This window comes from Peromyscus maniculatus, chromosome 13 (genome assembly GCF_049852395.1).
Source record: "Peromyscus maniculatus bairdii isolate BWxNUB_F1_BW_parent chromosome 13, HU_Pman_BW_mat_3.1, whole genome shotgun sequence".
Classification (NCBI taxonomy): Eukaryota; Metazoa; Chordata; class Mammalia; order Rodentia; family Cricetidae; genus Peromyscus; species Peromyscus maniculatus.
In genome coordinates this window covers 27176492-27190345 of record NC_134864.1, presented here as the reverse complement: position 1 = coordinate 27190345, position 13854 = coordinate 27176492, and the positions used below count along the sequence as shown (strand labels likewise).

The 13854-nt window shown below is 42.2% G+C and overlaps 1 protein-coding gene across 20 annotated transcripts in view; it reads right to left on the bottom strand.

Annotated features, from left to right (window-relative positions):
* The window catches only part of Epb41l3 (erythrocyte membrane protein band 4.1 like 3), a 231463-nt gene that overhangs the window by 191435 nt on the left and 26174 nt on the right, over positions 1–13854 (bottom strand). For 10 of the 20 annotated variants that reach the window (XM_076549846.1, XM_076549858.1, XM_076549843.1 and 7 more), the window contains exon 1: positions 9997–10155. The exons of 6 other annotated variants lie outside the window; for them this stretch is intronic. In XM_076549846.1, the coding sequence (XP_076405961.1) occupies positions 9997–10054 (58 nt within the window). In that variant the 5' untranslated portion in view covers positions 10055–10155. Of the gene's footprint in view, positions 1–9996; positions 10158–13854 lie in introns of those variants that run through there. 4 more of the 20 variants (XM_076549861.1, XM_076549869.1, XM_076549853.1 and 1 more) reach the window with 3 other exon arrangements.

Here is a 13854-nt window from a genome sequence, read left to right as displayed (position 1 = left end):
TCTTCCGTCTTTCATATTCTCTCTTCTTCTTTCAATTAAAAAACTTTAATGGACCCATACACTCATAATGTTTCTTTTTCAAGTTTATAAAGTATGTTTGGGCTATTAAAAATGCCATAAACTGGGTAACTGATAAATAATAGGAATTTATTTCTCATGGGCTCAGACCCTGAGAATTCCAAGATAAAGGTGTTATTTAGACTTAGTGTCTGGTCAGGACCCATTTCTGGTTCATAGATGTGGCCTTTTGTATGAACCTCACATGGTGGAAGAAGTGAGTGATCTCCCTTGGGCCTCTTTCTTGAGGATGCTAACATTGGCCACTGTGAGGACCTCACCTCCATGATCCAATCATTTCATCGTTTTGAAGGTCCTGCTACCTGACACCAAGGGGGTTGGGATTTCAGCACATGGATGTGGAGGAGGCTGAGGGTACACATAGCATTCAGACCATAACCAAGATGAGAAATAACACTCCACAGTGACAATCTATGGGATTTGGGAGATGTCATTTTTCTTTTGTAAAATTTAATTCATCTGTCTCTCTACTCTGACCCCTAAGTAAAGGGTAAAAAGAAATGTCGAGAGGAAGGGAAAAATGAAATAAACACTCAAATTATTTTAATCCATCATTTTTTTCAAAAAGGAACAATACCACATTAAAGATGTATGATGTCATCCTTTATGACTATTCTGCATTCCAGAAAAATGAGGAAACTGCCAATCCATTGCCAAGACAATCGTTGTCTGAGGAACATCTTCAATTTGTCTACTCTGAAAGAATGTTAAGCTAAGTAAGGTTTTTATTTATGCAAAAATACTTTAAATAATGGAAAATTTTCTCAGTGTCTTACCTTTAAAAACAGGAAAGCGATGAGCTAATCAACAATAATTCAGCTGAAAGGTTATTTTACAAGTAAAATCTTATTAGACAAATCATCCCGTTTAAGGGTTTTTTTTTTCTTTTAAACAAAACTGTCCATTAGAGTACCCATCTTCCATGTTGCTAAAACTAAAAGTCGTAATTCATTTGACAATTAGATTTTGTTACAATTAGTATGAAAATTAAGTACAGTGTATTTAAGTACCAAAAGCAGTATACTGCCAAATTTGTAAAGTATACAAACTGTAGTGCAGGGTTGCAAAAGCAAATGACTGGGAAATAAGTACAATTATAACTGGGAAACAAAAAGAAAGTACAATCATTGAGTCTTTAAATGAAACCAGTGAACTGCTGAGTGTTGGTGGCAAGGGCAGGAATGGTCCTTAGGCAGCTGAGTCCTGGTGAGCTGGCCTAGAGATGCTGGCAGCATCCCTCCTGAGCCACACAGTACATGCAGGGATGCGATACAGGAGGGGAGGGGGTCATTTACCACTTGCCCCATGTTAGCAGCCAACCCGGAGCCTGCCTTTCCACAGCAGAGATGGAAAGGGTCAAATCGGGTGGTGAAATTCATGTCAGAGAGACAAGTGGGACTGTCTACACCTGGGAGGTCCTCAGGCCACAGTCGTATTGTGAACCACAGCTTTGCATTGCTACAGGGAACTATGGGAACCTGGACACTTCTGGGAATGTGCTGTGCTATCTCTGACTTTGCCTACTGTCTACTTCCAAATCAATTGCCATTAAAAACCACTCTGCGCTGCTCGGCCATGTCTTTGGCTTATTTCCACCAGCCGCATCACTATGCAGACCCGGCACCACGTGAGCATCAAACAGGCTCGTGTTTGATACTTAACATGGCTGCACTTGAGAACCACCCAGGTCCTTCAGAAAAACACACACTAGGTCCCAGTCTCAGAGGGGCGGACATTTACTCAGATAAGGCCTTGAGTCATGATGCGAATTGAGAGGATCAGAGCAGGAGACAAACCATGTGCCTTTTCTTTGGCTGTTTGACTGTTTTGTGACTGACTTCTTAATTGCATATAGTGCACAAGGCTGGGACTCAGTCATATAGTGACTCAGCATGAACAGGTGGATGGGAAATATTGCCCTGAAATAAAATACACAAAATGGTATAACACATTTTATTTTAAATAAAAGCTTAACTTTCAGTGATATTGGCCTACATTTTGATATCAGATTAGATGTCTTTTAGCTTCAGGATAGACAACAACCAGATTTTGCTTCCTGGTGATGCTAGGGATTGATCCCAGGGTCCCTGTGCACACCACGTAAGCACTCACCTCTGAGTGACACCCAGCTCTGTTTCTACTTCTTATTTTCATTTGGGCTCTCAGCAAGCTGCTCAGGCTGGCTTAGAACCCACTCTGTATCCCACACTGGCCTTGAACCTGTCATATTCTCACCTTGGCTTCCCAAGCTGCCAAGTCACAGACCCGTGCCACCAAGCCCAGCTCACCAAACTGTTTAGAAGGCCGCCATCAGAACCAGCTCTTTGAATGACTTGCTGCCTTCACACAGAGCTTAAGCAGACTCTCCCAGCATCGAAGCCCTGATGGAGTCTAGCAGTGAAAACTAAGGCCGAGCAATTAATCAAATCAGAGAAACGCATTCCCACTGCCCTTATTTCTTGCATTGAATTGAATAATCAAGAAACAATACTGGAGGACATGAGGTCATCAAGACAAAACTATCGTGTTATAATTGGAAAGGTCTAGGAATTAACGAGAAAATTATCTTACTTGTAAGAATTAATTAAAATCTTGTTAGAAGATTGTAAAGCAGCGCCTTATGAACACCTATTAAGTATGTAGAATTAATGAATTCACACCAGGCACCCTACTTGCCACTAAGCTCTCAGAAATGACTCCTCTGTTGCCTTCTCCAGGGCTGAAATAGAGCCACAGTTTCAAATGCTGGACAATATCTTCTGAGGACATAGTGATGACTTCCCCGGTAAGCAGGGCAGCCTAACTGTTGAGGATCCAAAACCTTTAGTTGGAAGGAATTCTCAGTTTCCAAGAGACTCCCTGGAGCTAAAGTAGGGACTTGGCTCAACTGCATCCCCTTTTAGAGATGTAGATGTCGGCTAAGGCAGCCATGTGTTCTCACTGAACACTCCATTGCATTCCAACCATAAACTCTCTGCTTAGGTCAACCCAGCTCCTAAATAGATTTCCACCTTCCATCCGTGTCTCTGGCCATCTTTGTAGTATGCAGAGGGTCTTCCCCTCTCCAGTCCACCTTGAGAGCCATCAGAAGGTCAATTCGTGGGCTTTACTTGTTAAGAATCCCCTCTCCTTAGAAGGAATCTGTTAATCATCTGATATCTGCCCTGTCCACCTTCACAACTATGATATAAAGTTTACAAAGAATAAGGAAAGAATCCTCCCCAGGGCCCCAAACTGTGCCTTCCTCATCAGTAAGAGCTTGATGTATATTCTATAAACAAATAGAAAGTGGAAAGGTATCTATAGAATGGGATTCTGCTTCCTAATTTCTGGACATGTGTTTGTTTTCCTTAAAGTTGTATTAGAACATTTTCTAAGTTGGTGCTACTCAATCATGACCTTGAGGACCATGACCTTTGGATAGCCAAAGGGAAGGCTGTAAAGCCTCCAAAATTATATACAGCTAGCTCTTGCTAGTTATAGATCCCACATCTAAGGGTTCAACCAACTGTGGCTGTAACATATTGAGAAAACCTTGTGTCTGTTATTGAACACACATAGACATGTTCGCCCTTCCCTATTCCCTAAACAATACAGCATAACAAATTCTTGCATGCTATGCGACATCTATGTGACTCAGTATGAAAAGGTAGATAGGAAAAATTTTTCTTGTAAGGTCTTGCACTGAAATAAAACACACACATGGAAATACACACACACACACACACACACACACACACACACACACACGCATACACACACATACACACATATATATGTATATATATAAGATCCCATCTCTATAGTCTGTATTTCAGTAGGCATCCATAAGAACCGGCTCTTTAAATGGCTTTCCACACTCACACAGAGCCACAGTCACGTGTAGATGCTGTTAAACATATGAGATGATGTGCATGGGATATGAGCAAAAGCTGTTTTATCTGAAGGATTAACAGCTGCAGATGTGGGGATCTAAAAGTTTCCTGGAACATATTGCCCATGGATATTGAGGAAATATATTTTATCCACTGGTAAACATGATATTCTTTCTAATATGTGATTCTCTGTCTCTGGAAAATTTTATAGTTCTCTTTAAGTTTTAAAGATACTATAATCCTAGAGCAATTTAGAAATCTCTGCTCTGATTGCATTTTTGACAGACATTTTCTTTCTTTCTTTCTTTCTTTCTTTCTTTCTTTCTTTCTTTCTTTCTTTCTTTCTTTCTTTCTTTCTTTCTTTCTTTCTTTTTTTCTTTCTTTCTTTCTTTCTTTCTCTTTCTTTCTTTCTTTCTTTCTTTCTTTCTTTCTTTCTTTCTTTCTTTCTCTTTCTTTCTTTCTTTCTTTCTTTCTTTCTTCTTTCTTTCTTTCTTTCTTTCTTTCTTTCTTTCTTTCTTTCTTTCTTTCTTTCTTTCCTTCCTTTTCCTTTTCCTTTTCCTTTTCCTTTTCCTTTCTTCTCAATACATGGTCTCACTATGTAGCCCTGGCTGTCCTGGAACTTGCTATGTAGACCAGGCTAGTCTTGAACTCAAGAGATCCACCTGCCTCTGCCTCCCAAGTGCTGGGACTAAAGGTGTGCACCATTATGGTTAACTGACAGCTATTGTATATATATATATATATATATATATATATATATATATATATATATATAGAGAGAGAGAGAGAGAGAGAGAGAGAGAGAGAGAGAGAGAGAGAGAGTTTCTCTGTGTAGCTTTGGTGCCTGTCCTGGATCTCGCTCTGTAGATCAGGCTGGCCTTGAACACACAAAGATCGGCCTGGCTCTGCCTCCCAAATGCTGGGATTAAAGGCGTGCACCACCACTACCCGGCTTATTATTATATTTTTAACTACATTGCTTTTCCCTTTTCTTTCCTAACTCTAGCCTCGCCCATGATCCCCTACTCTCAAGTTGATAGCATCTTTTTCCTCTGATGATTATTGTTACATACATATATGTGTATGCATTTGCACAAATATATAAGTATGACCTGCTGAGTCTGTTTGTGTCTAGCTGTATTTTTATATAAACAGTACCATCTGAGACCTTTATGAGATGACTGAGCAATGAGGGGCACCTCAGACATTCCCCCATCTTGATATTTCAAGAGGACAACTTTCTGTTCTGATTGGTCCTAATCCTTCCAAATAGCTCATCAACTGGGGGCTAAGCATGCAAATAGATAAGTCTATGGGTGGGTCAGGGAAGGGATTCTCGTTTAAACCAATATATTTCTTAAGGCCAGAAAAAAGCATGTGTCTGCTTAGAGTCTTAGGTTGGGAAAGTGACAGAGAACCATACAAAGCACCCAACCCAGTGGCTCACAGACTGTAGAAGGCACAAAATAACCTGTAAGCACATGAGAACATTGCTTACCACCTCCCACCTCTATAATCTATATTTCACTGGGTATGGGAAGGGCCCACGAATGAATTTCTAGCAAATTCTAGATGATACTGATGTGTGCACTGTGGAGGACCTTTTGAGAAATGTGGATCTAATCTTGTCTTGTATATTACCAATCAGCAAATGGAGACCTTCCATAGTGGGCTATGACCTACTCAAAGTAGCCTAGCCAAATATGAGACCAGGGGTCTCGTCACATTCTGATGAGTGTGGTCCTCTAACGCAGGTCAGTTCTTGAACTTGTGATACATGACAACAGGTATTAAAATGTGTCTCAACCAGAGACATTCAAACTTGTTGATAATATCAGTTCCACATGGTTCCACTGAGAGTGTGTAAAGGAATCCTTTAACCTATCAGAGTCTGTGAGAAGCCAGCCCCCCTCCTCTCTCTCTCTCTCTCTCTCTCTCTCTCTCTCTCTCTCTCTCTCTCTGTCTTCCTGCCCTCTTTATAATGATGAATTATTTGTGGTAATTTTATTGCCATGGCTAAAGTGTTCTTTCAAAATAAAAGCATTATGCCATTCTTCCAATAACGCAATAAGAAAACTTTTTCATAGGTCACTTGCATACGTCTTCAATAATTTAGTATTTTTCCATAAGCCTTTAGAATACATTTTAAAAATGACCTTTAAGGAATATAGTTCCCAGCATTTTGAAGACCTGGACACCATTCAACAAGACCATAGGACGCTCTACAAGATTTGGCTTAGACCAAATTCTTTCACATCCATGCCAACATCCCCAGGCCAGGTTGCTAGGGGTCCAGCTTCAGTCTGCTCTTTGTTTCTTCCCATCCTGTGAACCGTTCAATCCCCATTTGCTTTTTGTGCCCTGGTGCTTCACTGACCCGTACCCTGGACCCGTCTCATGACCTCGGGACTTTCCGACTCAGAGCTCACACTCTCGTCTTGTACTGGGACTTGGACTCAGTCCCTCCCTCAATTGTGACCTGCATTGGCCTGCTAAGTCCTGTGGGCATTAAAGATCACCTACCAGCCCCTCAGGGCTCCTACCTACAGAGGGAGCACCAGACAGAGGGAGCACCGAATCCATCTGTGTTACTCCATGTCTGCTGTATTACAACGTTGTCAAGGGCTTAGAAAGCCTTCCCAGCAGCTTTATTTCCCCTCCAATAGTGTTTGTTTTTCCATGGTTTATTTTAGGGGAAACTGCTCCTTATTCTGTCATTCGTTAATATTGCCTTCCACATTCAAAGTGACTATACAGCTTATATTGTATATTACCTATTTATATACAATATAAAAATCCATCCTTGCTATATTTTCTTTCAATAATAATGACTTAAGTTGGTTTTCCCAGGGTTTGGGAACATCACGCAAACCCTACAGGTCAACCTCATTCTGGAGGAAGGATAGAGGATTGACAGAAGAAGCCACGGACCCTAGAGAGGTGGCCCTGGCCCTGTCACTCGCAGGGCTCTCTTCCCAGCCCCTTCCCCAAACTGAGTGGGACTGTACTCTCTGGATACGGATACTGAGCACCCGAGGCCAGAGAAGCCACGTGCCCTAGTCAGTACCATACACCCACTGGGGTCACACTTTCACCGAGTGCCATTTCTGTGCTAGGTCCCCCGTAACAGTGCCATGGGAGTTCAGGAACTCCTGGGTGTCACAGCTGGTATGAAGAAGCTGAATTTGAAACTCGGCCTCATCTTGAGCAGATCAGTGGTTCTTAGGGTGAAGGCCTGGAATCCCTGAGCTCAAACTCCCCTCATGAAGCTACTAAGTCAAATCAGTTATCTGGGAAAAGTAATTAAGGTATTTTTTCATTTCCCAACTACATTCCAACAGGAAGCTGGATTTTCTTACTATACTTAAAGCAATATATTGTAGGGCTTGGTAGGTAAAACTGCTTGGTTCACAGGTAGGAAGACCCGAGTTCAGATCCCAGGACCCCAGTGAAAAGCCAAGCATGTCAGCATGTGTCTGTAATCCCAGAGCTGTGGAGGTTGCGGGGGTGGGGGGTGGGGAGCAGAGATGAGAGGAGCCCTGGTGGCTTGTGGCCAACAACTTAATTCCAGGCTCCGTAGGAGACCCTGTCTCAAAGGAATAAAGTGGGAAGTGATAGAGCAGGACATTGGTGTCTTCCTTCAGCCCCCACGTGAAGTCACAGGCTCACGTGCCAGCACACTTGTGCATAACACACACACACACACACACACACACACACACACACACACACACACACCATAACAGATTAAATGCCCAAACACATGAAAATACAATTGTCATGCACTGTCTTCTGTTAAGATAGATGAAAAGATGGCTAAGCAGTTAAGAGCACATATTTCTCTTGCAGAAGACCCAGAAGATAATGTGGTATTATCACACCCATAATACCACATTACCTAGGGGCACCAGAATTAAAGCCATCTCAGTGTGTGCTCTATAGTGTTCACTCAAAAACAAAATCATCTAGTGACAGATTTCTCAGAAGGTCTCTCCCCGTTAAATGATTGTATTTACGCTCTCTTCTTGGAACTCACTGCCTAAGTTGCTTTTCTATTGCTGGGAAGAGACATCATGACCAAAGAAACTTATAAATGAAAGCATTTAATTGAGAGGTCATGGTTCTAGAGGGTTAGAGTCCATAACTCTCATAGTGGGGGAACATGACAGACAGCAGGCAGGAAGCATGGAGCTGGAACAATTGCTCAGATCTTACATGATCCACAGCCCTCCACAGGAGAGAGAGAGAGAGAGAGAGAGAGAGAGAGAGAGAGAGAGAGAGAGAGAGAGAGAGAGAGAGAGAGAGAGAGAGTCAGAGACAGAGAGACAGACACAGAGACACAGAGAGAGACAGAGACAGAGAGAAACAGAGAAAGAGAGACAGAGAAAGAGAGACAGAGAGAACATTAACAGAGAACTGAGGGACTTTTGAAACCTCAGAACCATCCCCTCCGTAACATGCCTCCTCATTCTTCCCAAACAGTTCCACTAACTAAAGACCAAGAATCTGAATACAGGAGTCTCTGGGAGCCATTCTTGTGCAAACCTACACACCGAACAAGCCATATAAGCACTGGAAATTCCCCTCTGTGAGAGGAAAATAGGAAGGAATACGATCTATTTTCAACATTGAAGAAGGAACCTTGTCAACTGCAGGATAATCCCATTCAGTTATTAAGTAGACAAATCTGAATCATAAAGCTGGATATAACATAGAAGCCTTCCAAATATAATGTGATGATATTATTAAAATTTTAATTAAACTGTCCATCAAAACACAATCAAACAAACCAGGTGAAAAACTATAGCCATTTCAGAACTGTTTAATTTTAGGACACTTTTCATGTTTTATCACCAGAAAAATCACACCTAAATCCATTCACCACAGGCAAAGGTAACAATTACAGCCTAAAATCGAAATTAGACAAGTAATTGATGAAATTACTGCTTTTTAAAAAAGTATATGAAATAAGAATTTGTGGAGAAACAGGAGACTGATTAAGACCTTTTCTGTGGGCCAGCGAGTTGAGACTCAGGTGCTTGTCATCAAGCTTGGAGGCACATGATGGAGAGAACTGACTCCACGACCCCAAGCACGTACAAAATAAGTCTGTGCAACAATGCTTTTAAAAAATAATTCCTCTATAACCATAATCTCCCAAATTCTCAGAACCATTAAAGCACTTCATGAAATAACAATATCTTTTGTTTCACAATTTTGCAAAGGAGCACCTTCAGCTAATTTTTGTCCCTTTGAAAATTGACATTATTTTCTTAACCTGAAGTCTACACTAGGTGGCGCTCGTAGCACAAGGTTTGGATCAATTAAAAACACTCATTTTTTTTTTTTTTTAAACACTCATTCAACATATTCTTAAACTCTACAGTTCTACTAAAAGAAAGAGAAAGGAAGGAAGGGAGGGAGGGAGGGAGGGAGAGAAGGGAAAAGGAAGGAAGGAAGAAACTATCTTTTTAATCACTAGAAAGATTAAAATGAATATTCCTACCGTGTTTACTATGGAGAGGCACTGCAAAGACTGGGATTTGGGGACCAGGCACTGAGGGTGCACAGGATAAAGCCTTTGTGGGTGCCCAGACAACAGCTTAACCAGGTTACCTCTCTCCCACATATAAAATGACTTGAGTTCAGAAAATCATGGTATTCCTGTTGGAGCTACGTTACTGGAAAACAACAAACAAACAACAAAACGACACTCCCATCTCTCTGCTTTTTGTGATGTGGAAACATTGGAATCCATCACTCAGACCTTAGGTGTATGAGGAAGGAGAGGGTGCTGACGTCACCAAGTACAGGTTCAGTTAAGGGTAAGCAAGGCTTGCATTTAGAAATTGGCTCTAACAACAACTCCTGAGCCTGCAATGGGCTCCAGCTAGAGCGAGAGAGAGAACTTCAACTCAAGAACCCGCACAGCTCAAGAACCACTGTCTCTTCGGGATAGACAGAAGCAGGCCACAGCTCTCCAAGGCTGCCAAGCCAAGCCGGCTCCCTGAGATATCTCGGGCTATCTTTCCACCCCACCAACCTGCTGGGAAGGCAAAGTTCAGAACCGCAGCGTCAGTCTTGTGCGGTTCCCAGCTCATCTGCTGACATCCGCTGGATCCTGACAGTTTACCAGGCAGTAAAATGTTGCAGAGTCATTTTTTTTTCCCTACTTCCTTTAGATTTCTACAAAGTCGTGGGCCAGGCAAGATGTCCTGCTGACAGCTGAATTGTGTGGCAGGGTAACCTTTGAACAGGTATGAGTCATTCATTGCCCTCCCATGAATTCTTCCCCGAAGTCCAAGAAACAGGTTGGATCAGGGGCAGATAAGCACAAAGGCAGCGAGAGCTATCCCAGAAATCGGTTCTGTGTGTGACCACATTTTTATTCCGGCTACAGGTCATCGACTGCCTTGTTAGCCTCACAGTTTGCAGGTACAACCTGAATTTTTTCCTATGTAAAGTGTTGCTGAATTCAAGAATCTAACTCTGCTTCCATAAATGATTTACAAAAGCACCCTGACAGGAATACACCAGAATGACGCTTTGGAGTGTTTCACCTTCTTTGATAACAGAGATCGTTCTTTTTCCTTTACTGAATGTGGGGGCAGAGTGGCAGGCGCACAAACCTGTGCTCCTGTATGGAGGACAGAAGGGAACATCCAGTTCCTGACCTGTCATTTACTACCTTTTCCTTTTGAAATAAGGCTGCTCCCTAAACTTGGAGCTTGCTATCTTCACCTAGGCTGACTGATTAGCAAGCCCTGACTCTCCTCCTGCTGCCTCAGCCCCACACCTCCGTGCTTAAGACAAGTGCAGCTACACAGCTCTGAAAGTGGTTCCTGCCAGCCTGGAGGTGGTGGCACATGCCTTTAATCCCAGCTCTCTGGAGAAGCAGAGGTAGGTGAATCACTGTGAGTTTGAGGCTAGTCTGGTTGATAGAATGAGTTCCAGGACAGCTAGGGCTACATAGAGAGATCCTGTCTGGGGAAAAAAAGAGAGAGAGAAGAAGAAGAAGAAGAAGAAGAAGAAGAAGAAGAAGAAGAAGAAGAAGAAGAAGAAGAAGAAGAAGAAGAAAAAGAGAAAGATAAAGAAAAAGAGAAAGGAAAGAAAAGAAAAGAAAAAAGAAAAAGAAATAGGTCCTGTGGATCTGCAACTCACAGGCTCAAAATGCTGCAGCCAGTGCTCTTACCCACTAGTCCATCTTTCCAGCCACAAAGGTGATTTAAAATAAATAAATAGTAAAACATCCCCTATGAAGGGCCTGCAGCTTTGAACTCTCAAACGACTTATTGGCTAAAATAAAGATGAAACGAATCAGATAAATTATTTAAAATTGCCCTTTTCAATAGCTTTAAAACTGAGAGATGTGTTCACGTAAAACTGGGCAGTTGTAAGACTTGTCTATCTTTGCAGATCCCAAATGGACGGCAAGGCAATCTGATGTGTGATGCGATGGAATTTTCCAACTAGATTTCTAAATGGAGTGTGGGGGAGCCAGCAGCCTGTCCCACGGTGTGGAAAGCCCATACTTCCACGGTTTCCCCATAACATGGAACCTTGCCACACCTTCTGTCACTATCAAAGCTGGTGCCAATAACAGAGTAACAGGTCCTTACTGGAAGGTTGTAGGTGATCCTGGAACTATACAAAGAAGGTGACACTAAGTTAATATAGATGTATAAATTTACAGTCCTCTACCCTTTGTCTTTATCCCTTGAACAAAGGCTTTGGAGAAGGGTGATCAAGAGAAGAACAGCTTTTAAATATGGGATTTTAGGAATGATAGGAAACTGGCAGATAAAGAAAGCTACACACAGACTAAAACGGATTTTTAAAGTCCTGTGGCTAATAAGCCCATTCTGTCTCTAGTGGGGAGGAGGAACTTGATGAATCAATTGTTTCTCATTTTGCTGATGTTCACTATCGGCTCTGAGCACAATTACTTTCTAAGCAAAGTAATGTTTAACTACTTCCTTATCATCCGCACCGCCTCGTAAGCATAATTTAGAACTTTGCTTTTGTAATCCAGGATGCTGGAGGGTCCCCCACCCTTCTTCTAAACCTTTGAGAGACACACAATATCTTATCCATCAGTGCTGCCGTTAACTGAGCAATAATTAAAGACACAGGCAGAGAAACAAAGGACCAATATACCCACTGGAATCACAGACAGGAAAGGAGCGTTGGGTAAGGGAACAAAGGCAGTGTCTTCCAGAACATGGCAGGAAGGATCTGAGGCTCTTCCATTCTGTGCAGCTCTGAGTCACAGAAGGCCAGGGACACAGGGTGAGTGGGGACAGAGGACACAGGGACACAGGGGTTGGTGTGAGAAGGCACTGACTGTGTGCAGAGCCTGAAGACCCCAGCCTGGGTTAGAAAGGTGTTTTCAGACCTAGGAATCTTGTTCATTCACAGGAATCAAACCTGAGTGAACAGTCATTTCACAGGCATGCATGGCAAAGCGCTGATTCTGATGGCACTGTTAGCTCAGACCTGCCCTGTGCCTTTCCTTACCCCACACAGATGTGGGCAGTCCAGAAGCTCTAAATGCCCAAAATGAGCATTTTAGGGCGGGGGGTGGGGGGGCGGGAATGTGAAAACTAACATTTCCTGGAGAAGCCAAACTCAAAACTCCAGAGGCTCAAGGCTTAGCTCAGCCAACATCTCATTCCCAAGTGTCGAAGCACACATACATACAACACACAGCAGTGCATACGCACATATACCATGTACATAGGTGCATGCATGCAGACCACTCCAAAGGACCCCCACTCCCAGCTTTACTCTGTTAGTACTAGTGCGTTATTCTCTGGTTCGTCCTGTGTATACTAATATTAAAATTATCCTTTTATTTTCCTTATACTATGGTCATGTGTTCAATAATGTCCCTGTCAACCTGTTGTTTAAAATCCCCTCAACTCCCTGGTATTTGACTTTTATTTTTAATGAATTCATAAACCTGAAGTAATCAATAAATGCTTGTAGGATGAGTGAAAGGTTTACTTTGTGTTTATTTATTATTTATTTATTTTGTGGGGTAATGGTGTGTGTGTGTGTGTGTGTGTGTGTGTGTGTGTGTATGTGTTTGTGTGTTGCTGGTATTGAACCCAAGGCCTTTCATGTTAGGCAAATATTCTATCAATGAGCTATATCTTCAGCTCAGAAGTTTTAATATTAGGAGAGCTGAAAGGTATGAATTACTGCCTTTAGAGCTAGGATGCTTAATTAAACTTGTTTTCTTTGTGTATGTGTGTGTGTGTGTGTGTGTGTGTGTGTGTGTGTGTGCATTTCTGTGTGAATACATTTGTATATGTGAATATGCATAGTATGTATGTCGATGCATGTGCATGTGAATATGTAAGCCTTTGCACGTGTGTGTGTGTGTGTGTGTGTGTGTGTGTTGCTAAAGACAGAATTCAAGGGCTTCCACATGCAAAGCATGCCCTCTGCCACTGAGCTATAGTCCTAGCACTTAATTAAACCTCAAGGGACACTGAGAATCACATCTTCCTATTCAAAGAGAAATCTGTTTTACTAAAATCCTCTTCTATTAAAATCGAAATTGTCTAATTGTTTTATTTCCTCTTACTCCTCCATGCCCCAAATCCATAAGCATTTTCTCCTCTTTAGTTAATGTCATGAAAGGTTATATGTAATTTTAAGGAACTAGGATATACTTCCCAGGTCCCCTTGCAGGGAAGAAAGATTCATAATTCTTCAGCTGCTGGAAGTGCAACCAGCCAGTGGCCCTCAGCTATCAAGCTCCTTTCAGAAATACCCCCTACTGAAGACAGACAGCTCTAGATCATACCTCCTCCAGGGGCCGCCAACCTCTGAAATCGCCAGTTAATATAGGCATAGAAATACCCAGGGCTTCCTTGATTAGAAGTGACTGAGA